Source organism: Cherax quadricarinatus, chromosome 65 (assembly GCF_038502225.1).
Source record: "Cherax quadricarinatus isolate ZL_2023a chromosome 65, ASM3850222v1, whole genome shotgun sequence".
NCBI classification, from domain to species: domain Eukaryota; kingdom Metazoa; phylum Arthropoda; class Malacostraca; order Decapoda; family Parastacidae; genus Cherax; species Cherax quadricarinatus.
Genome location: NC_091356.1, coordinates 21,334,713 through 21,361,661, shown reverse-complemented (window position 1 = coordinate 21,361,661; position 26,949 = coordinate 21,334,713). Strand labels below are relative to the sequence as shown.

Genomic DNA, 26,949 nt, shown 5'->3' with positions numbered 1-26,949 from the left:
AATTTTTTCAACCACTAAATCTGACTTATTTTGTTTTCACAAGTACTCGAGTTTTCCTTAATTTTCTCTCTCTACCACTCATATTTATTTTATTATTTATTTTCCTATTTGAATCAGCACTAATGTTCACTCTGCTGTCCACTATCCAGCACTAATGTTCACTCTGCTGTCCACTATCCAGCACTGTTGTTCACTCTGCTGTCCACTATCCAGCACTGTTGTTCACTCTGCTGTCCACTATCCAGCACTGTTGTTCACTCTGCTGTCCACTATCCAGCACTGTTGTTCACTCTGCTGTCCACTATCCAGCACTGTTGTTCACTCTGCTGTCCACTATCCAGCACTGTTGTTCACTCTGCTGTCCACTATCCAGCACTGTTGTTCACTCTGCTGTCCACTATCCAGCACTAATGTTCACTCTGCTGTCCACTATCCAGCACTAATGTTAACTCTGCTGTCCACTATCCAGCACTAATGTTCACTCTACTGCCCACTATCCAGCACTAATGTTCACTCTACTGCCCACTATCCAGCACTAATGTTCACTCTGCTGTCCACTATCCAGCACTAATGTTCACTCTGCTGTCCACTATCCAGCACTAATGTTCACTCTACTGCCCACTATCCAGCACTAATGTTCACTCTGCTGTCCACTATCCAGCACTAATGTTAACTCTGCTGTCCACTATCCAGCACTAATGTTCACTCTGCTGTCCACTATCCAGCACTAATGTTCATTCTGCTGTCCACTATCCAGCACTGTTGTTCACTCTGTTGTCCACTATCCAGCACTAATGTTCACTCTGCTGTCCACTATCCAGCACTAATGTTCACTCTGCTGTCCAGTATCCAGCACTAATGTTCACTCTGCTGTCCAGTATCCAGCACTAATGTTCACTCTGCTGTCCACTATCCAGCACTAATGTTCACTCTGCTGTCCACTATCCAGCACTAATGTTCACTCTGCTGTCCAGTATCCAGCACTAATGTTCACTCTGCTGTCCAGTATCCAGCACTAATGTTCACTCTGCTGTCCAGTATCCAGCACTAATGTTCACTCTGCTATCCACTATCCAGCACTAATGTTCACTCTGCTGTCCAGTATCCAGCACTAACGTTCACTCTGCTGTCCAGTATCCAGCACTAATGTTCACTCTGCTGTCCACTATCCAGCACTAATGTTCACTCTGCTGTCCACAATACAGCACTAATGTTCACTCTGCTGTCCACTATCTAGCACTAATATTCACTCTGCTGTCCACTATCCAGCACTAATGTTCACTCTGCTGTCCACTATCCAGCACTTATATTTACTCTGCTATCCACTATCCAGCACAAATGTTCACTCTGCTGTCCACTATCCAGCACTAATGTTCACTCTGCTGTCCACTATCCAGCACTTATGTTCACTCTGCTGTCCACTATCCAGCACTAATGTTCACTCTGCTGTCCACTATCCAGCACTTACGTTCACTCTGCTGTCCACTATCCAGCACTTATGTTCACTCTGCTGTCCACTATCCAGCACTAATGTTCACTCTGCTGTCCACTATCCAGCACTTATGTTGACTCTGCTGTCCAGTATCCAGAACTAATGTTCACTCTGCTGTCCACTATCCAGCACTAATGTTCACTCTGCTGTCCACTATGCAGCACTTATGTTCACTCTGCTGTCCACTATCCAGCACTAATGTTCACTCTGCTGTCCACTATCCAGCACTTACGTTCACTCTGCTGTCCACTATCCAGCACTAATGTTCACTCTGCTGTCCACTATCCAGCACTAATGTTCACTCTGCTGTCCAGTATCCAGCACTAATGTTCACTCTGCTGTCCACTATCCAGCACTAATGTTCACTCTGCTGTCCAGTATCAAGCACTAATGTTCACTCTGCTGTCCACTATCCAGCACTAATGTTCACTCTGCTGTCCACTATCCAGCACTAACGTTCACTCTGCTGTCCACTATCCAGCACTAATGTTCACTCTGCTGTCCACTATCCAGCACTAATGTTCACTCTGCTGTCCACTATCCAGCACTAATGTTCACTCTGCTGTCCACTATCCAGCACTTATGTTCACTCTGCTGTCCACTATCCAGCACTTATATTTACTCTGCTATCCACTATCCAGCACTAATGTTCACTCTGCTGTCCAGTATCCAGCACCAATGTTCACTCTGCTGTCCACTATCCAGCACTAATGTTCACTCTGCTGTCCACTATCCAGCACTTATGTTCACTCTGCTGTCCACTATCCAGCACTTATGTTCACTCTGCTGTCCACTATCCAGCACTTATATTTACTCTGCTATCCACTATCCAGCACTAACGTTCACTCTGCTGTCCACTATCCAGCACTAATGTTCACTCTGCTGTCCACTATCCAGCACTAATGTTCACTCTGCTGTCCACTATCCAGCACTAATGTTCACTCTGCTGTCCACTATCCAGCACTAATGTTCACTCTGCTGTCCACTATCCAGCACTAATATTCACTCTGCTGTCCACTATCCAGCACTAATGTTCACTCTGCTGTCCACTATCCAGCACTAATATTCACTCTGCTGTCCACTATCCAGCAATAATGTTCACTCTGCTGTCCACTATCCAGCACTAATATTCACTCTGCTGTCCACTATCCAGCAATAATGTTCACTCTGCTGTCCACTATCCAGCACTTATATTTACTCTGCTATCCACTATCCAGCACTAATGTTCACTCTGCTGTCCACTATCCAGCACTATTGTTCACTCTGCTGCCCAGTATCCAGCACTAATGTTCACTCTGCTGTCCACTATCCAGCACTAATATTCACTCTGCTGTCCACTATCCAGCAATAATGTTCACTCTCCTGTCCACTATCCAGCACTAATGTTCACTCTGCTGTCCACTATCCAGCACTGTTGTTCACTCTGCTGTCCACTATCCAGCACTGTTGTTCACTCTGCTGTCCACTATCCAGCACTAATGTTCACTCTGCTGTCCACTATCCAGCACTAATGTTCACTCTGCTGTCCACTATCCAGCACTAATGTTCACTCTGCTTGTCCACTATCCAGCACTGTTGTTCACTCTGCTGTCCACTATCCAGCACTAATGTTCACTCTACTGTCCACTATCCAGCACTAATATTCACTCTATCTTCTATTCATCACTACTGTTCACTCTACTGCCCACTATCCAGCACTAATATTCACTCCACTGTCCACTATCCAGCACTAATATTCACTCTACTGTCCACTATCCAGCACTAATATTCACTCCATTGTCTACTATTTATCACTAATATTCACTCTACTGTCTACTATCCAGCACTATTATTCACTCTACTGTCTACTATGCAACACTAATATTCACTATACTGTTCACTATTCATCACTAATATTCACTCTACTGTCCACTATTCATCACTAATATTCACTCTACTCTCCACTATCCAGCAGTAATATTTACTCTTCTGTCCTCTATCTAGCACTAATATTCACTCTGCTGTCCACTATCCAGCACTAATGTTCTCTCTGCTGTCCACTATCCAGCACTAATGTTCATTCTTCTGCCCACTATCCAGCACTAATGTTCACTCTGCTGTCCACTATCCAGCACTAATGTTCACTCTTCTGCCCACTATCCAGCACTAATGTTCACTCTACTGCCCACTATCCAGCACTAATGTTCACTCTACTGTCCACTATACAGCACTAATATTCACTTTATTGTCTACTATTCATCACTAATATTCACTCTACTGTCCACTATCGAGCACTAATATTCACTCTACTGTCCACTATCGAGCACTAATATTCACTCTACTGTCTACTATCCAACACTAATATTCGCTATACTGTTCACTGTTCATCACTAATGTTCATTCTGCTGTCCACTATCCATCACTAATATTCACTCTACTGTCCACTATCCAGCACTAATATTCACTCTATTGTCTACTATTCATCACTAATATTCACTATACTGTTCACTATTCATCACTAATATTCACTCTACTGTCCACTGTTCATCACTAATATTCACTCTACTGTCCACTATCCAGCAGTAATATTTACTCTTCTGTCCACTATCCAGCACTAATATTCACTCTACTGTCTACTATCCAACACTAATATTCACTATACTGTTCACTGTTCATCACTAATGTTCACTCTGCTGTCCACTATCCAGCACTAATATTCACTCTGCTGTCTACTATCCAACACTAATATTCACTCTGCTGTCTACTATCCAACACTAATATTCACTATACTGTTCACTATCCAACACTAATATTCACTCTACTGTCCACTATCTAGCAGTAATATTCACTCTAACTGTCCACTATCCAGCACTAATATTCACTCTACAGTCCATTATCCAACATTAATGTTCACATACCTATCCTCCATGATTTTTAGCTGGACAACAACTAATGAACGTTTTTTCAACACCTCAACCCTGCACACACGTCTCCTAGTGGTGTAGGGTAACCCAAAAATACAAAAAAAAAAAAAATATCACCATTACCTCATCACTGTAAATAATCAGAACCGTCTTTCAGACTGCAGGCACTCGACACCTCCAGAACTCGAGGAAGTCGAACCGGTTTCCCTGAATCCTTTCATAATTGCTACTTTGTTTATACTCCAGAAACATGTCAAGTCATTAAAATCATTTGCCTACATTCCTATCTAAAACGCACACATACGATTGCTCGTTGTTGCTGGTTGCCCTTTACATACAAAACATTATTGATCCAATCCGTCCAACCTTTCACTGAATGATCCCTACCTCTCATTTCCTCCACTACAGATTTATACGCTGCAAGTAATTTTATTTTGTTCCATGCTCTCTGAATATCCGAGCCACCTCAACAACCCGTCTACAGCCCTCTTGGTAATATGTTTCGTAATCTCGCCCCTCTTAATCTCCTAGCTACGAATTCTCTGATTAATATTCACACCACACATTGCCCTCAGACATCTGCAGAGCCTCACGCACCTTTGCCACACTCTCATCTGGTTCTTTCTCACTCCTAAAAAATGTTATATCTCCCTGGCCCATGCATAAAATCACAACATCCCCTCTTTTCATCAACATTTAACAGTTGCTCAAAATATTCCCTCCTTTCTAATACCTCCAAAGCGCAATCTAATATCTCTCCTCTTCTGCTTTAACCGTCAAATCCATTCGTTCCCTAGGATTTCTCAACTTTTTTATTCTCTCTAATTTTTTTTTTCTAATTCTCCACAAAATCTGTTGACAGCATCTTACCCATTCTCTTTTTTTTTTACTTTCTGTTAGCACTCTAACTCACGATTTCATAATAACACAATTGTAAACAAATCACGATATCGGTGGGTTTTGAGCCGATGGCGAGTGAATACCAATAATCTAGGCCAGAGCGACGCCCGACTAGTGATTAAAGAACCTAATTTCCGCAGACGTAAATGCCTTGAATCATCATTAATCGCTTTTTCTAACACAGATAAGCAAAACAAAGGCAGCTTCATTATTCATGAAGCATTAGCAAGAACTCTCCTCAAGACAATAAACCCTACCATCACATAGTAACTGCTATTGATACTTCTACAATTACAACTACTATCACTATCACAAGTATTACTATTACTCCTACTACAAGTATTACAACTACTAGTATTTCTAGTATTACTACCAAGATTATATTGTGCCTTACACGAAAGCCTATATATACGCACTGTGTCCATGTACAGTGTCCATGAATAGTTTGTAACAGCTTGACAAAGATCCTGGAGAGCGAAACGTTGCCACAATAAAATGGTGCATTAGTTGCACTTGTGTCCTTTTACTTAACATATTGTCGGTAATTCTACCAACATTAATACACTAAGATTCGTTAACTAGGTATATTGCTATACATCATAGGAAAGTTAGCATGGGCTGCCACTGTTACCACAAATGCATGTTTTTACAGATGAATCTCCCTCCAGCGTTCAAGCACACCTGTTCCGCGACTTGTTTGCAATCGTGTGACTTGAGCTAGAGCCTGCCACAGACACGCTCGTGGAAGATTCATCTACAAAAATTTGCCTTTGTAATCACAGTGGTGCCCATGATAACCTCCTCATGGTGTATAAATATACCTAGTTGGATGACTCTTATAGTCAGCGGGCCCAGTGGCTTACATAGTAGCCTGGAGTCTTATGACTCACCATAGGCTCAAACTCCTCCTTTTCCATGGCTTTTTTCTTACCACTCTCCTAACCTCTATTTTCTGTTTCATAAAAACCTTTCATATGCTAACTTTTTCTCTCTTATCACTCGTTTTACCTCATCACCCCACCAACAACTCCTTTTTCTGCCGTACCCATCCTCCAATATGAACAACCTTCTGCTGCACGTTCTACCTGTAGTATACCTGGAGAGGGGTTCGGGGGTCAACGCCCCCGTGGCTCGGTCTGTGACCAGGCCTTGTGGTAGATCAGGGCCTGATCAACCAGGCTGTTACTGCAGGCTGCTCATAGACTAATGTACGAACCACAGCCCGGTGCCTGTTCAGCACCTTCTTGAAGACACCCAGTGGCCTATTGGTAATCCACCTTAAGTATGCTGGGAAGCAGTTGAACAGTCTTTGGCCCCTGACACTTATTGTGTTGTCATTTAGCTACTCGTGGCGCCACTGCTTTTCATTGGTAGGATGTTATACCGCCTGCCGAGTCTTTTGGTTTCGTAGGGAGTAATTTTCGGGTGCAGATTTGGTACTAATCCCTCTAGGATTTTCCAGGTATATCATGTATCTTTTCTGCCTGTTTTGTTTAAAGGCAGGAGACATTTTGCTGGTTCAGGCAATAAATTCCAAATCGTGGGACCCTTTATGTGTATTGCATTTTTGCATAGAGTGAGACGGACATGACGGATATCAAAGAGTGTTTTGTGCCTTGTGTTATGCCTCTGCGCTTTATTGTAGCTATCAAGGAGAAGTTTGAGTGGAGGGTTTATATATATATATATATATATATATATATATATATATATATATATATATATATATATATATATATATATATATATATATATATATATATATATATATATGCAAAACAACCACTCTGAAAGAATAGAGAAATTCCAAGCGCTTTCGTGACTACTCACATTATCAAGGAACTATGAAAGTAAAGCATCCAAGGAAGCTATAAGGGGTCTGGCCAGCACCTCACTATCAGATCCCACAACGGTTAAACACTTGACGCGCGCGGACCCAACTTGGATAGGTCCTTTGCACAACTCACCCACAAACTATTCTACCCAAGAAAATTTAAAAATTATTATTTGTCCAGTGTATTATTAAATTCTTCCCAAATTCTATTAATTATAAATGGATCTAATTTATATAAACCAAAGGAAATATTCATATTATTGTCAAAACTGCTTTTTATGAAACGAGATTCAATTAAATTCCTGTCGACCATGGACTTGCTTGATACTACTTTCTCAACTTTTTGAAAATTAATTGGATGGTTAAAATCTCTTACATGAATAAATAGAGCATTGGAATCTTGTCCAGTTCTAATGCTATATTTATGTTGTTTTAATCTTAGTTCGAGATTTTTACCAGTTTGACCGTAATAAACTTTATCGCAAATTTTACAAGGAATCTTACAGACACATCCATCAGCATTTTGGGGGGAATTCTTTATCAAAAGTTTTTTTACTGTATCAAGATTTTTGAATACAACTTTAATATTAAAAGTCTTAAGAAGAGAAGGCATATCAACCAAGTTTTCATGGTAAGGGAGAACCAACATATTTTTAGTTGAATAAGGCTGGTTGTCCCTTTTTGGAATGTAAAAAGTATTTCTAGCAACTTTAAAAGATTTATCAATTACATTTCTTGGGTATTTTAAATCATTACCTATTTCATAAATTTTGGATATTTCCTCATCTATGAACTCAGGACTACAAATTCGTAAAGCTCTCAAAAACATTGATGAGAAAACAGACAGTTTGACTCTATCTTGATGCGAGGAATAATAGTGGACATAGGAACAGTTATTTGTAGGTTTTCTGTAAATTTTAAATTTGAATTCATTATTACCCTTAATAATTAAAACATCTAGAAAAGGCAATGAGTTATTTTCTTCAAACTCAATAGTTCTTTGATAATGTGAGTAGTCACGAAAGCGCTTGGAATTTCTCTATTCTTTCAGAGTGGTTGTTTTGCATATTTTGAAATCACCTGTTTACTGTGATCTTATTGCATATACATACATATATATATATATATATATATATATATATATATATATATATATATATATATATATATATATATATATATATATATATATATATATATATATATATATATATATATATATATAAAATGTTGCAGTTTAAAAACTGTAGTGTAAAGCACCCTTCTGGCAAGACAGTGATGGAGTGAATGATGGTGAAAGTTTTTCTTTTTCGGGCCACCCTGCCTTGGTGGGAATCGGCCAGTGTGATAATAAAAAAAATATATATATATTTCATAAATGTTAATGTAAAAAATTTTAATTTTGCTCCAAAAGAATCTTAGGAAACTTACCTAACCTTAATATAATAAGGGCAATTTATTTTAGCCTAACCCAACTAAATATATTTTATATTTGTTTACAATAATTTAATACTAAACAATCACAGTGAAATATATTTTTTTTCGCTAGGTTCAGAATGACTCACGAAATCATAATGACACGATTGCAAACAAGCCATACCCCGGCCGGGATTGAACCCGCAGTCAGAGAGTCTCAAAACTCCAGACCGTCGCGTTAGAAATAAATGGTATCAAATACCGACACAGTGGAAATATAAACACATATGCAGTATTATGTGATCCTTTATTGACAACGTTTCACCCACACAGTGGGCTTTTTCAAGTCACACACAGATCTACCTGGGGTGGAAGGTACGGGAGTATTTATAGTCATGTTCAGAATGTTGAGGTCAGGTGGAGAATGCTGCATCTGATGATCTACCGGGTGGAGTTATAGAGTCTTGGGTAGCTTGGCAGGGGTATTGGACAAGTTGTGAGTAGACCTTCTGCAGTGTTCTATGTTCTTATGTGGGATAGCGATGAAGAAGTTTCTTGGCGAGTGGTTCAGCTATGTTATAGAAGCCGTTGTTCTGGTTGAAATTGTTGGTTATAGAGATAAGCGATGATTCCAGGATTCTTCGTCGCCGGGACTTTACGAGGGGCGAACCCGGTTGCGGGTTGCTGAAGAGGGATTTTCGAAAGCCGTGAAGCCAACACATAGTTAAAAAGGTCGATGAAATGCTGGCTGGAAGGGGAAATTGGGGAACCCAAATTTTTCCCCAAAGAGATCGATGGCGGTGAGGTCTGGGAATAGGAAGCCGCAAGGCTAATTTTTTGTTCCTGATGTTGATTTTGGGGAATGCGTTGAAAAGATCACCAGTGTTTGGATGTCGGGTGATAGTCCCCAAAAGGTTTAGAGGGGTTTTTTGGAGAATTCTGAGAGCTGGGGGGGGCCTCCCTTTTCCCCCGGGGAAATGGGCCTCAGGGAATTTCAGGCTTGTGAGTTTTGGCGGGTCCATTCTGGGGGTCTGGGGTTGCGGGATGGGTGCAAAGTTTTTTCCCCTTTTCTGAGTTCTCAGAATGCGACCCTTTTAAAAAAAAGGTTTGTGGTTGTCCATTTTGTTGAGGAGGTTTGAGGTTTTGGGGTATTAAGTAGTTGGCTTTTTTGTTCTGTAATTGGTGTTATGAAAAAACCCCCCCTCCTTTATCAAAGTGGTACCCGGGTCGTGTTTCTAAAACCTTTGGGTGCTTTGATTTAACGTCGAGGTATGACTGGGGGCTGCGTTTGAGATGGCTGAGATGATCCCTTGAAGATGCCTTTTGGGTCTTATTTTCGGGTTTTTTGGGATAAAATTTGAGGTCTTGTTTTGGTTTGAATTTCCTTTTTGGGGCCCCAAGCTGAGGTTTCAGTTTCTTGGTTGACGTGGACAGATAAAAGATTTTGAATAATTTAGTTTTCCCTAAACTTTATCTATTATCCAAAGTTTTTGGGTTTTTCTGTAATCTGATTTTCTGTGAACTTTTGGGTGGAATCTCTGCAAGGATTCCGGGCGTCGTTTTTTCCCCCGGGTTTGTGCCAGTGTTCGGGCGGAAAAAATTTCCCCTTTGAGCATTGTTTTCATCTGCCCTCTTCAAGTGGTCCGACGTAGGGAGAAAGGTGGTTTGATTTTGGGTTTGGGGAGGAATTTGTGCCATTTTTTGGGATGCAATCACGAAGAAAATTTGGTCTGTTGGAGTAAAAATTTTTAGAAAAAGGGCCCGGTATTCTTTTTGAAGGACCCCTTTTTCAGTTTTTGACAATGGAAATAAAGGGATCAAATACCCCCAGGAAATATAAAACACCTCAAAATTCTCGCAAAACCCCTTCTAAACTTTAATTTCACCCAGCTCTCAAACACTCGGGGTCTTTCAATATTCCAACATCAACATCAGGAACGAAAATTTCCAGCCTTTTGATTTTTTCCCAAAATACCTAAAAAGCCATCGATGTCTTGGGCCGGGAAAATTTACGATTCCCCAATTTATTCCGAGCGATTTATGCCTTTTTGAACATGTTTCTTTTGTTTTTCTTTTAAAATCCCCCTTTTAGCAGACTTTTGGACACTCGGGTTCCCCCTCAATTTGGGGCCCGGGAACTATACCGGGGAAAATCTAAAACCGAACGTTTCTCCAAACCCCTTTTTTTCGTTCCACCCCTCCTTATGTTGGACATTCTCCCCTCCTCGTTTCCGTTCAAACTCCAAAACAAGCTCAACCAGGTCAGCCTTGGGCCCGTTCCCTTGAAAAAGAGTCGACAACCTCTTCCCCCTTTCCTTTATTTTTAAAACCCCAAGAACTTGTTTTAAAAATCATCAAACCCCCCACCAAAAGATTTTCCCCTTCTCTCACCCGACACAAAAAAAAACGGGTGTAATTTTAGGGTTCTTCCGGGCTGATCGCAGCAATGGTTCCGGGAAAAAAATGCCTATAATTGAAAAAATTTTCTAAACTCCACATTCTACTTCATCAAGACTGCGACGGGGGCATTAAACATCTTCCCAAGAAAAACCGGGAAGAGATATATCCCTCCCCCCCCTCCATTGCCAAAAATGTTTCAACATTTTTTCCCAAAACATCATTCTTTTCTCCTCCCCACCCGCCATCGGACATTTTAATAATTGGGACAAGGACCTCTGCAGGGGTTCATAATCCCCAATGACCCAAAAATTAATTTTGGGGGGAAATTTCAAGACAAAAAAATTTTCAAGGACTGACGATCAAAAGCCCCTGCAACATAAATTTACCAAAAAAAATTTAATTAACTACAGAAATAAGACTTATCCCCGGGCAAACTCAATAAAAATCCTGGAATTTGTTTTCTCTTAAACCAAATTTAACCAATGGCGCTATAAATAAAATAAATCTGAAATTTTGTTATACATAAGAACCAGAAACTGCAGGCTCTCCAACGTCCAAACCCCTCGCCCCCAAAACTCTTTAAACCCCCCGGGAGATCATCAGATCAGCATTTCCACCTGACCTAAAATTTTGAACATGACATAAATCCCATACCTTACCCGGGGATCTGGGTGACTTTAAAAAACCACTGTGGGGTTTAAACGTTGTCAATAAAGGGTCTTTTGCATATGTGTTTATTTTACCTGTATACATACTGGTGCCTATTGCACAGATAAGTTTTTAGATAATCCAAGGAATGTCCTCTGACAGTAATGTTCTAGTGTGACAAATGCTTTCCATAGGTCTATGAAAAGCTCCAAAGGACATTCATTTTTTTTTTCGAGGGTTGTATATAGTAGTTCGTGCATTTGTATAATAGCTTCATTCGAACTGTTTTTTTTTTTTCGGCCTAAGCCCAAACTGACAGGGGTTTAGTATCTTGTGGAATATTAGGTAGGAGCAGTCTGTGTATTTTTTTTAGATTTTAGAAAATCGGGGCAAGTTTGTTATAGTTCTTTAATTATTCATTTCAACACTGCATTCCTGTTTCTACCCCATACCTCTTCAACCTCCGCATTATATGTTTTCATTAGCCCATCTTTCTACCAATAGTTGCTTGTATCTTACCCTACCTACCTCCTCCTTTAGTTTATAGACTTTCACCTCTCTACTCGCCGATGTCTTTCTCCTCGTACCCTATTTATCTTTTACTCTCACTTTAGCTACAACTAAATAATGGTCTGATATATCCATTGCCCTTCTATAAACATGCATATCCGTAAGTCTACCACTCAACTTTTTATACACCAATACATAGTCCAACAAACTACTGTCGTTAGGCCCTACATAATATCTCGTATATTTATTTATCCTCGTTTGCTTAAAATATGTATTACTTATTACTAAACCTCTTTCTATACAAAATTCATTTGTGATGAATGGTTTGAAAAACCGACAAGTTGAAGATTGAGACACTTATGCAACATATGGGAATCTTTATTCCTGAATAAAGACTCCCATATGTTGCATAAGTGTCTCAATCTTCAAAATTCATTTACTCCTGGCACCCGAGACTGTCCTACTACGCCATCTACATCCGTTTCTCCCATTTTAGAAGTCAGATTTCCTTCCACAATTACTCACTCACTTAGTTCAAACTACCCACCCACACAACATCTCAGATCTCTTTTCTGCTGGGCCATAAACACTTAATATAACCCACTTTTCGCATTCAAACTTTATTTTAATCCACATCTTTGAATTTATATTCCCTCGCTTCCTGCCATAAATGATCATTCAATAATCTTGCAACTCCTTCCTTAGTTATAACTCTCTCAGATACACCCCGACCTAATCCCATTTATTTATTCCCGCTAAAACTCCTCTGCCCTCTTTCAGCTTTGTTTTGATTAGAACAAGTGCATCCATCTTTGTTTTTATTTATTACACCGACAATGTTCTCTTTCTTATCATCTATGCACATTCATATATCTCGGGGTTATAAATTTTTTCATGTTTAGTAATTTATACAGATTAGGGTACTACCCCTTTACTCTCAATATTTACATGATTTTCTTTATGTTGTTTGGGAATAAAGCAAAAAATATTTAGCTTTACGTATAAATAAATAATTTTATCTGAGTAAGACATGACGAGAGAAAATTCCTATGAATACATGTTAGCTGCAACCCGAAATTCAACACTCGTGTCCAATACATAACTTAGTATCCAAAACAATGGGTATTCCTATCTCTTGTGTTACTAAATCTACTCTTCCTACTTTCTACTACCATTGCTATTTCCACTACCAGCCTTACCACTACCATTAATTTTTCTTCCTCTCATTATCCCGTCTCTGTCCCCTTCGTCTATATATTCTGGTTCCCTCAGTCTTTTGTCTTGGTGTTACTTTGTAAACGGTCAAAGTCGGATCAAAACATCGTCGTAAGCTTTATCCTCCTATATGCAGGTTATTTATATATATTATTCAACATTCCCCGTACAATATTAGCCTCTCTGTACTACTGTTGTGGATTTACCAGAGGAAATCATCCGAAACCTTTTGTTACCCAAGATAAATCAGCTTAAAATAATTGTCAAATCTGGGTTCAGATAATACACACACACACACACCCTCCTTAACTTACTCACCTGATAAAATATTCATAGCTGCTACTGTGCATTTTTACATGTATTGCCTGTTTCATACGATCAGCTTAGCATTCCGACTCTTACTAGAGAGCTGCAAAAATAAATGCAGAGACAAAATACAAGAAAGGATCCTAAAATTTGGAGCTTCCTTCGAAAAGACGCAAAAAAAAGTCCTATCTGTCACCTACTTCAAAATATAATTTATAAATACTTCCATCTGATCCAATGACGTGACTCCAGAATATACAGTCGCTTTCATATATATTATGTAAATACTTTTTATCTAAGAGTGTGTCGCTAATGTTATATCCATTAGCAGCTACAATGACAATATGCTTTATCTGTGTTGTCTTACTTATTTAAATACATTGATAAGTATGATGTATCACACACTGCACTTTCTGTGATGGCAGCTTCGAGAGTTTTGATAAATATGTCCCATGTTGCTACAGTCTTGTTCGAAAGTTTGTCAATTCTGATGCATTTTGCATGTGGGGCAGCTGGGAGATAACCTCACCTCACACCTGCAGTTGCTGCATCACTTTCTTTCTCTCTCTGGCTGAACATCAAACTGGGAAGACCTTTACTTCTCCTCCTGTCTGCGTGATCTCTGGTCTCTTCTGTAGTAGACAGAAGAGACCAGAGTCTCAGCTTTATGGTAGAGTATGTTCTCGTTGGAAAGCAGAATATGCTTCTTGTCTTCCCTAAAATTATGGTCCTAGAGACATATTTAGAGACAATACGATTCTAACTCTCGATCTAACGTGTCCTGACTAATATCCATTCACTGTCGAAGTCAGGGTTACAAAGTTGCTTAACTAACATCGAGTAATTTGGGAGTTAATTTTGTTTTTACTTTCGACTAATGACATGTCGATTGTCCCGTGTTACGTAGGCTTGGTGTCTCTTGCCTGACGCTGTGTTGCTTGCGATTGCTTTGTGCATATTATTTGTTCTCCCATTTAAATAAATAAGAGCATAAAAAAGAGAGCTGCAACAGGCCTACTGGCCCAAGCTAATCAGGTCCATCTCACACACACTCATGTATTTATCTAACCTATTTTTAAAGCTACTCAAGGTTTCGATTTCAGTGACGCTACTTCAGTAACTTCAGTGTTCCTCTCATTCACAACTATTACCATACCAATGCGTTCCCGTATCCTTTCTAAATCTACATATTTTCAACTTGAACCTGTTGACTAACTTCTTAATCTCTTTTGTCTTCTTTAATTCCTTTCTATTTACCTTTTAAATTGAATATATTAATTTTTCAGTGCCTCTCTTTCCTTTTGATTCTCCTGTACATTCCTCGTTTGACCTATGAGATATTTTAATCTATTGTTTATCCATTTAGGCTCATTTTTGTATGATATAATTTCCTTATTTCGAACATAAAGACTGGTCGGCTTGAAATATGCTTTGAAAGGTGTCATGTTGGCAGCCATCACAGCCTACATGACTCACAGGAAAAGACCTGTCAAGTCACACCAGTTCACCCCACCCAGGTAATTTCTCACTCCTCCTTATTAAAAACGGTCTTCAGATATAAGTAGTCCTGCTTGTGTGAGTTGAGGAACAGATACTGACAAACCTGCTAGTGTGAGTTGAAGAACAGATACTGACAAACCTGTTACAAGACAAACAGGCTAAATACTACATGGGTATCAATAAGTTGACCTAGTATTCTCTGGTATGTGTTTAAGCTAATAGATATAATAATCTTACCAACTGTTTTATCAACAGGAACTTTGTCCATATCAGATTAATGTTCATATTATCATTCCCACTATCATCAATATATTTCAGTATATTTAATAACCACTACAAACGTCAGAGAATTTGTTATAAAAAAAATCCAAAAATGTCATAAATCATAAACAAAATTATTAGAGTTAATGTTAAAGATTGCAAACTATAGTATTTCGGACATATAACTTAAAATAATTATTTAGAGATTATAAGTTAATTTTAATGCTGCCAAAAATATTTACAAAATCAAAAGACTTTTTATGAAGCAAGTTAATAACGTCAACTAATCCTTTACCTATTCTTTGCTTCGTTCTCTTTAAATGAAGATTATTATTATCATTATTATAATAACACCACTTGGCTTTCATTTTATGTCGTCTCTCCAGTACTCAATACAATTTTAACATCCTTTCCCCAGTATTAAACATTACCTCAACATTCTATCCACAAACAATCTGCAGATAGTGATGCTGACCAACCACCCGAAGTCATCCAAACATCCCAACATTTACGAGACCACTCATGCCCTCGATATCATGAAAGAAGACAAAGTAAACATGTTCGACCGCCGTAAGACACTGACTGGCCCGTTATCGCTCATGAAGACTGTACTGCCAACCCTCGCCAGGGACCTGTACGAAGTTCCTGTGGTGAAGGAACTTTATGAGAGGAGGAAAGAGTTTGACCTCATAGTGATAAACCACATGTTTAACGAGGTAGGTGCTCATACGTTAAACGATTATGTTTGTTAGACTTTTGACGGAATCATTTAATTAAGCCCTACAATTACAAATTTAGCATGGGTCGAGACTAATACTCTCGACCTTCTATTTCAACATTCCCTAGTGAGAATGGTAAGTGGGTCATGCAACATCGTTTTGAAAAAAAACGGTATTACTTTCAAAGCAAGTATGAGGAATATTCCAGTGATTACATTGGTCAAAATAATGGTAACAATGAGTAATCTATAAATTTTGAGATTTAATTTTGGAGAGAGTAGAGAAAATATAACAATTTTAATAAATCTTAGTGCACACACTTGTTCAGTTAGGTACAAAGTCACGACACACCTTCCTGGTGGATAATCAGCCTTGTTGACTCTATTGTAACAGTGTACTGAGCTTTGTGGAAGCCTTCGCTTTGTTTCTCTGATCAGCGATCTGGTAAGGAGGAGAAAGAAATAAAGGTGAGGAAAGATGGAAAATGAGTACGTATGAGATGGAAAGCAGAAGGTGGTCAAAACTAAGTGGCTCATCCTCTTTTGATATGAAGTGTATAATTATTATTATAATCAAGGGGAAGCGCTAAACCCATAAGATTATACAGCGCCTGTGGTGGAATGTGGAAGGTATTCAGGCTTAATTCAGGGAAATGGAGCATATATCCAATTCCCTAGATCTAGAGCTTCTCACCAGCATCAAGGAACCTTCCTTAAGGGAATATTAAGTGTAATTTATGTTTTAAGTTTACATTTAAATATTTAGACTGCTTACCGCACGGACCAGCTCACGTGTACCAGTGTACCAGTGTACCAGTGTACCAGTGTACAGGAAACAATGTATACGTGCATACACGCACGTTAAGTGCGGTATTCTTGGAGCTATTGTGGTCGCAGATCACAACTCTGGAGAAGTGTGGGCGCAGGATAGAAACACAGCAGACTTACTGCTTGGCACTTGCTATGCTCAATATTCTGTCTTCATTGATTTTCTGGAAGCACAGGTGACTGGAATAATAGGCATAGAAAGCACATAGGAGACAGAGGCTTGCGATGACATTTCGGTCCTATATGGACCATTAACTGGGCACATGGACAGGCTCTCGAATTGTCCAGTCTTTGTCTTCTGGTAGATGACTCAGTATCCAGGACTCTGGGAGCTCATTCGTGTGAGTTTACTTTCTCACTTTTCACTGAAGTGTCCTCCTATTTCTTCTGTACTGTGTTGACCGCTTGGGGTTCATTTTCTCTGTCGGGAAAGTTGATATCCTTCATATAGGTGTCCCGTAGCTCGATCGCTAGTGCACTGAGCCCACACACACTGAGGTCCCGGGTTCGAATCTCTTCCGGTAGGGCTGAAAAACACAAGGGACGTATTTCCATAAGACACCTACTGTCCATGTTCACCCATCAGTTTAAAATGGGTACCTGTGTATTAGTTGATTGGTGTGGGTCGCATCGCAGCCGCTTTTGTATATAGTAATATGTTACTGATGTCAGCTATGGACTGTATACCTTATACATGTACTTGTAGTAAATAAAGATATTATTTTCATACAATACAGGTGGCGCTTCTTCAGTTTGTCGAGTCTAACGTTGATAACTGTGAGGAATGGAACCCAAAAGGTGTAGATATCTATTTTCCTTAATTTATGAAAAAAAGATAAACATATATAAATAAAAATACTTAAAAAAGGATATATATTGATCTTATAAAGAAAAAAATATTTCATTAATTAATTGAAAATATGTGACTTCTAATTAAACAAGACTGAAACAAAATAAAAAGAAAAAATAAATTATGGTGAGAAAAGTTAATGAAGGATTAATTTCTCGGATTTAAGTGGGAGCTGGTATCCAAATGGGAGCTAGGATTTGAGTGGGAGCTGGGATTTGAGTGGGAGCTGGGATTCAAATGGGAACTGGGATCTAAGTGGGAGCTGGGATCTAAGTGGGAGCTGAGAACCAGGTGGGAGCTGGGTTCTAAGTGGAATATGGGATCTAAGTGAGAGCTGGGAACCAAGTGAAAGATGGGATTTAAGCGGGAGCTGGGATCTCGGTGGGAGCTGGGATCTAAGTAGGAGCTGGGATCTAAGTAGGAGCTGGGATCTAAGTAGGAGCTGGGAACCAGGTGGGAGCTGGGATCTAAGTGGGAACTGGGATGTAAGTGGAAGATGGGATCTAAATGGGAGCTTGGATCTAAGTGGAAGACGGGATCTAAGTGGGAGCTGGGATCTAAGGAGGAGCTGGGACCTCAGTGGGAACTAGGATCTAAGTGGGAGCTGGGATCTAAGTGGAAGCTGTAGACAGCCTGTACTGTCTGCACAGCTTAGTTCATATTTTGCGCCACTCAGGTGCTGCCCTTTAGGCCTGCCCAGGTCTGTGGGACGCTGGTCACACACGCTCACACTCTCTCAGCGGCCTAGCAGCAAGACACAAGGCCTACTAGTTCTCCCTCTCGTGGGTATGGCCCTACCCGGGCCATGGGCACAAACACACAAGCCTGTGTACCCACCACTACATTACAAATAAAGTAAAGAAGCCTCCGACGATGTCTATAATTCACTCCACGCCAGTGCCTTACCAATAATCTGTTTAACATTGGTGGGAAGCAGTGGTCGCAGCAGTTGTGTTTGCCTGGAGAGAGGAAGGAAGGAATGAAGTCATCTTCACTTTATCACCCTATACAAGAAGCATCCGTCTCTCAACGAGTTATCCTGATGTTGTGTCTGCACGTTTCAGTATCCAGACTCAGGTACAAGTAGGATCTAGCCGAAATTTACCAAATATCTTCGAGAACTGTAAGTGACGTCCCAGTGACCCCACACTACAGAGTCCCACGCTGTTTCTCAAGTCACGTGTTCAGCATCACATGTATGTTGCTGTTGTTGTTCAGCTCAGCACAGTTATTTCAGCAAGCCAGAGGTGAGTTTTGTGGTGATTTCTGCGTCCAGTGTGCGTTTCGCTGTGTTGTGGGTTTGAGAGAAAGAAGTGGCCAGATGCTCCCTTGCCATACACTCACCCATGCTTCTCGCCACCACACTACCATACACCACTACGCCATCACTCTGCTGTGTTTTCTGCAATTTTTCATGTGAATTCATTGCCAGAGTGCCCGAGGCCACTCGAAGCCATGTGGATCAGCATACCACATAGATCAGAAAGCCACGTGGATCGGCAAGCCACGTGGATCAGCAAGCCATGTGGATCAGCAAGCCACGTGGATCAGCAAGCCATGTGGATCAGCATGCTATGTAGATCACGACGCCACGTGGATCCCGATGCCACGTGGGGTGTGGGCAATGTCACGTGGATCTATAAGCCACATGGGTTACTAAGCCAGATGTCCCAGGCCTCATGCTGTGGGCTGCTGCCTGCATCACATTGATGTCACCGATGCTGCTGCCCGACTTCATGACGTCACAATGCTGCTGATGTCACCTCGCAACGTCACACCTGACATCATATGATGTCACATCGAGTGTTTCAGTAAATATTTCAGTATTGTCGAGAAGACTGAGAGAAGATATATGTCATGAGCTAATTAATTCCTCTCAGTCAGTGTTCTCACATGTTAGTGTATGGCTTAGTGTCAGTTTTGTGCACAGAAAAGCATCATTTGCTAGTTAAGCCATGTTGTACCACATATACCGCGGGTGTGTGTAAAGTTTTCCATGTGTCCAGTGTGGTCTGCAGTCAGTCCCCTGTGTAGCACCTTGTGTTGTCACCCGGTGTGACCAGTGCATTTGACAGCTGATATTACTCAGCCCCTGAGCATATGAGCCCATTTGTAAAGAAAGCTCTTATGCTCGTCGCTCATAGTTGTTCTGCAGAATTGTACCTGCTACGATTCCCATCGAGATTTGTTTCACTTCACCTCCAGACCTTCAGAGTGCAGTTATATGTAGAGAAACAAGTCTGGGGATGCTTAGACTAACCTCTGCTATAACTCCAACTGCCGAGTGAAAGACACTCGTCAAGCCGCAGTTAGCCCTGTCGGCAGGCACTATGTCAGCCTCGTGTCACAAGCTTCAGTGAGCTCCTGCACAATGAAGATGTCACTTTGGCTGCTAGCTCGCTCACTGCAGTCTGGTGTATGATGTTACGACTCCCAGATGTTTCACCCAGTCGCTTGCCAGTACTGAGTCGCTTGCCAGAAGTCCTGCCCAGTTGCCGAGTATTGATGCCGCCTCACTCGAGGGCACCAGCATGTCATGCCCCAGGTTGAGTTAAACCTGCAGTGACTCCTACGATGACTGCTTCACTGTTCTAGAGGAGACCATAAACTGTTATGTCACAGCTCAGCAGCAGCAATGTCTCCTGCATTGCAGTATCGTCCAGACACAGGAAGGCGTGCAGTGATGCCCATCGACGCTCACTGCCTATGACCACGATGTTTAGCACACCCCACATGTTTTTTTTCTTCCCTCCCTGTAGGAAGTTTTTTTTTTCATGTCCATATGTATACATATGTTTTTTATTTTGTGTTCTGTGCCCTGTTCCTACGAGAGAGAGACCGAGTTTTTTTTTACCACCAGTATTGTAGCATCGGGACGACGTGAGGTAGGTGGCCGAGCGTGTGTAGACAGCCTGTACTGTCTGCACAGACAGCCTATGCTGACTGCCGGCTTAGTTCATATTTCGCGCCACTCAGGTGCTGCCCAGGTCTGTGGGACGCTGGTCCCACACTCTCTCACTCTCACAGCGGCCTAGCAGCAAGACACAAGGCCTACTATCTCTCTCCCTCGTGGGCATGGCCCTTCCCGGGCCATGGGCACAACACACAAGCCTGTGTACCCACCACGACTTTGCAAATAAAGTAAGAAGCCTTCGAAGACGTATCATTCACTCACCCGCTACCAGAATCACCAAATAGCCTCATTAAACAGAGCTGGGATCTAAGTGGGAACTGGACCTAAGCAGGGCCTGGGATCAAAGTGAGAAATGGGATCTAAGTGAGAACTGGGATATAAGTGGGAACTGGGATATAAGTGGGAACTGGGATATAAGTGGGAACTGGGATCTAAGAGGAAGTAATTAAATAGGGAGACTACTTGTTTACCTTTGTCAAGTTAACATTCAATATATTCAATATACTCTTATTCCTCAAAATGTCATTTACATCATGCAGTGCATAAAAGTCATCATTTACATCATGCAGTGCATAAAAGTCATCATTTACATCATGCAGTTCATAAAAGTCATCATTTACATCATGCAGTGCATAAAAGTCATCATTTACATCATGCAGTGCATAAAAGTCATCATTTACATCATGCAGTGCATAAAAGTCATCATTTACATCATGCAGTACACAAAAGTCATCATTTACATCATGTAGTACACAAAAGTCATCATTTACATCATGTAGTAAACAAAAGTCATCATTTACATCATGCAGTACATGACAGTCATCATTTATATCATGTAGTACATGACAGTCATCATTTACATCATGCAGTACATGACAGTCATCATTTATATCATGTAGTACATGACAGTCATCATTTACATCATGCAGTACATAAAAGTCATCATTTACATCATGCAGTACATAAAAGTCATCATTTACATCATGCAGTACATGACAGTCATCATTTACATCATGCAGTACATGACAGTCACCATTTACATCATGCAGTGCATAAAAGTCATCATTTACATCATGCAGTGCACAAAAGTAATCATTTACATCATGTAGTACACAAAAGTCATCATTTACATCATGTAGTAAACAAAAGTCATCATTTACATCATGCAGTACATGACAGTCATCATTTACATCATGCAGTACATGACAGTCATCATTTACATCATGTAGTACACAAAAGTCATCATTTACATCATGTAGTACATAAAAGTCATCATTTACATCATGCAGTACATGACAGTCATCATTTACATCATGCAGTACATAAAAGTCATCATTTACATCATGCAGTACATAAAAGTCATCATTTACATCATGTAGTACACAAAAGTCATCATTTACATCATGCAGTACATGACAGTCATCATTTACATCATGCAGTACATGACAGTCATCATTTACATCATGCAGTACATGACAGTCATCATTTACATCATGCAGTACATGACAGTCATCATTTCTGACTCAGTTAATCAGTCTGGTGTTAGAGATTAACTTAATTGCTTTGTTGTCATCCCTTTGGGGTTTCAAACGATAATTGGTCTTGAAAGTTAAGACACATGTGCAACATCTGGAAATCTTTATTGTAGACGTTTCGCCATCCAGTGGCTTTATCAATACAGATTCTAGGACATAATAAGAAGACAGTAGAACTATATACAAAAGATGAGGCATCGTGGTGGAGGAGAGTTTCTCCTCCACCACGATGCTGTGAACACTAACTCCAAGGCCGAGGGACTGATTACCTCATCTTTTGTATATAGTTCTACTGTCTTCTTATTATGTCCTAGAATCTGTACTGATAAAGCCACTGGATGGCGAAACGTCTACAATAAAGATTTCCAGATGTTGGTATAAACCTTGGTAATAAATACCGACAAGTTGATTTAGAAAGAAACGTAAGCAAACACTATAACATATTTATTAGAAAACGTTTCGGTCCTGGGACCTTGATCACTTCTAACATACAGAGGTAGAAAGACATTATAACTTAAGAGTCTTCAATCTTTCTTCATAAGGAAGATTTCTAATGCTATGTATTAATTTAGTCATCCTACGCTGAATGTTTTCTAACGAATTTATGTCCATTCTGTGATATGGAGACCAGAATTGAGCTGCATAATCTAGGTGAGGCCATACTAATGATGTATAAAGCTGCAGTATGACCTCTGGACTTCTGTTGCTTACACTTCTTGATATAAATCCCAGTAATCTATTTGCCTTATTACGTACGCTTAGGCATTGCTGTCTTGGTTTAAGGTTGCTGCTTACCATAACCCCCAAGTCCTTTTCGCAATCTGTATGGCTAAGTTCTACATTATTTAACTTATAAGTGCTAGGGTTATGGACACTCCCAAGCTTCAGAACCTTGCATTTATCTACATTGAACTGCATCTGCCACTTTTCTGACCAAGAGTAAATTAAAGTTTGTCTAAATCCTCCTGAAGTTCCCTAACATCTACGTTTGAATCAATTATCCTACCTATCTTCGTGTCATCGGCGAATTTGCTCATATCACTAGTAATTCCTTCATCAAGATCATTGATATATATTATAAACAACAACGGGCCCAAGACTGATCCCTGTGGAACGCCACTTGTTACTGATCCCCACTCGGATTTAACCCCATTTATGGACACTCTCTGCTTCCTGTCTGTGAGCCATGACTCGATCCACGACAGCACCCTTCCCCCAATGCCATGAGCTGCTACTTTCTTCAACAGTCTTTGGTGCGGAACTCTATCAAATGCCTTACTAAAATCTAAGTAAATAATATCAAATTCTTTATTATGGTCAACAGCCTCAAAAGCTTTACTGAAGAAAGTTAATAAATTAGTTAGACAAGACCGGCCTCTTGTGAATCCATGCTGAGTATCATTAATCAAGCTATGCTTATCGAGATGGCTTCTTATAATCTCAGCTATAATTGACTCTAGTAGTTTGCCTACAATTGAGGTCAGGCTTATTGGGCGGTAATTTGACGGTAACGACTTGTCCCCTGTTTTAAAAATAGGAATTACATTAGCCATCTTCCACATATCAGACACTACACCTGTTTGAAGAGATAAATTAAAAATATTAGTTAATGGTTCACAGACTTCCATTTTGCATTCCTTAAGAACCCTTGAAAAAACCTCATCAGGACCCGGTGACTTATTTTGCTTCAGTCGGTCTATCTGCTTCACAACCATTTCACTAGTGACTGTGATGTTACATAATTTATCTTCTTCTGATCCACTATAAAAATTAATTACCGGAATATTATTAGTGTCTTCCTGTGTAAAAACCGAGAGAAAATAATTATTTAAAATCGAGCACATTTCATTCTCTTTGTCAGTAAGATGCCCATAGTTATTTTTAAGGGGACCTATCTTATCTCTGACTTTTGTTCTATATACCTGGAAAAAACTTTTTGGGTTAGTTTTAGAATCCCTAGCAACTTTAATTTCATAGTCCCTTTTAGCTTTTCTTATCCCCTTTTTAATGTCCCTCTTAATGTCAATATACTGATTCATAAGATGACCCTCGCCTCTTTTGATACGCCTATAAATTCCTTTCTTATGCCCTAGTAGATATTTCAGCCTATTATTCATCCATTTTGGGTCATTTCTATTTGATCTAATTTCCTTATAAGGGATAAACGTTCTTTGAGCAGCATGTATTGTGTTCAGAAAACTGTCATATTGATAGCTCTCTTCGTTACCCCAGTCAACAGATGATAAGTGTTCTCTAAGCCCATCGTAATCTGCTAAGCGAAAATCTGGGACTGTTACTGAGTTATCCCTACTATCATACTTCCATTCAATTCTAAATGTAATTGATTTGTGGTCGCTAGCACCCAGTTCCTCTGAAACTTCTAAATTATTAACAAGGGATTCATTGTTTGCCAGAACTAAGTCAAGCAGGTTATTTCCCCTTGTAGGTTCTGTCACAAACTGCTTCAAAAAACAATCCTGAACTACTTCTAAGAAATCGTATGATTCTAAATTCCCAGTCAAGAAATTCCAATCAATATGACTAAAGTTAAAGTCTCCTAGAATTACTACATTATCGTGCCTTGTGGCCCTAACAATTTCCTCCCATAGTAGTCTCCCTTGGTCCCTATCTAAATTTGGGGGACGGTATATCACACCTAAAATTAATTTTTCATGCCCCTCTGAAAATTCTATCCAAACAGACTCTGTATGTGTTACTTCAGACTTAATACCCGTTTTTATGCAACAGTTCAAGCGATCTCGGACATACAATGCCACCCCACCCCCCTTCCCGATACTTCTATCTACTTGGAACAATTTAAAACCCTGAATGTGACATTCTGCAGGCATGTCCCGACTTTTTGAATTAAACCACGTCTCAGTAATGGCAAATACATCTATGTTACCTGCACTAGCAACTAGTCTCAACTCGTCCATCTTATTCCTAGCACTGCGACTATTTGTGTAATAAATATTTAATGACCCTCCTCTCTCTTTACCCTTCCTGCTCCTTTCTGTTATTCCACTAAACCTATTACTGTCATTGTCAATTAGTGCCACTGGCTTTCCAATATCCACCTCATTTTGCCTATTACTAGTTCTCCTAGTACTCATGTTACTACCCTGCGACTTCACAGTTTTCCCGCCAAAACCCATACCACTAACTATTCCTAGTTTAAAGACCTAACAGCTCCCTCCACTGCGTTGGCCAGTGCTCCCACCCCACACCTAGATAAGTGAACCCCATCCCTGGCATACATGTCATTTCTGCCAAAGAAGAGGTCCCAGTTGTCAATGAATGTTACCACATTTTCCTTACAGTATTTGTCCAGCCAGCAATTGACACCAATTGCTCTGGACAACCATTCATTTCCAACTCCTCTCCTTGGCAAAATGCCACATATTACAGGTTTCCCACCCTTCCTCCTAATTATCTCTATTGCTGTCCTATACCTGCTAATCAGGTCCTCACTCCTACGTCTGCCAACATCGTTGCCTCCAGCACTGAGACAGATAATAGGATTGCTCCCATTACCTCTCATGATGTCATCCAGACGGCTAACAATATCCTTCATCCCAGCCCCAGGAAAACACACTCTCTGCCTCCTACTCCTATCCTTCAAGCAGAATGCCCTATCCATGTACCTAATCTGGCTATCCCCAACAACAACAATGTTTTTACTTTCCTTGGCGTCGTCCGTCGTGATGCTCCGAGTAGTCGACTCACATTCGCCAGGTAGCATTACACCACTTGTAGAATTCGTCAAGATGTTCTCGATGGTCTTCGTTGGGGTTTCTAGGGATGTCTTACTCACGTCTGCCAATGCTTCTTTGGTGCTCGTTATGGCATTCCCAGTAGAACACTCACATTCGTCAGGTAGCACCGAGAATGAGTTTGAAGTTTCCAAGGTAGTCTTCTGGGTTCTCGTTGTTTCTGCCTCTCCAACCGTTTTCTTGATCTTCAGCTTGGTTCCATGTTGCCCGGCCACTGACCAAGCTCCCCTCTTAACCTGGGGACTCACAACAGAAGGATTACTACGAATCGTCTTGTTCTCCTCCGTTAATCGCCGTATCTCCATCTTAGCAACTCTGAGCTCTTCTCTCAGCTGCTGGTAAAGTTGCTCAAGAGAGGACATCCTGGTACAGATGAGAGAGGGCATCCTGGTACAGATGGTAATCAGTTCAGTTCACATTCACTTAAGGAAGAAGTATGGCATCTGACCTAGTAGCACATGCTAGTCAGGTCCAACTCACACCCACTCATGTATTTATCTAACCTATTTTTAAACCTACACAACGTTTTAGCTTCTATGACGGTACTCGGGAGTTTGCTCATGAGCGACTGTTTGTCATATCAAGTTTTTTTTTTTTAATTAAAGACTTATAACTATGACATTTCTTCACACTACACACTTTCAATAAAAACAAAATTAATAAATCGGAAAATAAAGACGACATGCCAGTTCCAGGTTCTTGGCTACGAGAGACGCCCATTTCCTTAACTTTATAAGAAAGTACTCAGTGCTTAGATTAACCTTAAAAGAAAGTACTCTGCCCTTAGATTAACCTTAAAAGAAAGTACTCAGTCTTTAGATTAACCTTAAAAGAAAGTACTCAGTCCTTAGATTAACCTTAAAAGAAAGTACTCAGTCCTTAGATTAACCTTAAAAGAAAGTACTCAGTGCTTAGATTAGAGTCATCCTAACGGATTCAAACAGTA

The 26,949-nt window shown here is 40.2% G+C and overlaps 1 protein-coding gene across 8 annotated transcripts in view; it reads left to right on the top strand.

The window, feature by feature from the left end:
• Positions 1-26,949, top strand: part of LOC128700465 (UDP-glycosyltransferase UGT5) — an 86,817-nt gene that overhangs the window by 15,262 nt on the left and 44,606 nt on the right. For 7 of the 8 annotated variants that reach the window (XM_053793690.2, XM_053793689.1, XM_053793687.1 and 4 more), the window contains one exon: positions 15,847-16,101. In XM_053793690.2, coding sequence (XP_053649665.1) covers positions 15,847-16,101 — 255 coding nt within the window. Of the gene's footprint in view, positions 1-15,033; positions 15,142-15,846; positions 16,102-26,949 lie in introns of those variants that run through there. The other variant, XM_053793693.2, reaches the window with a different exon arrangement.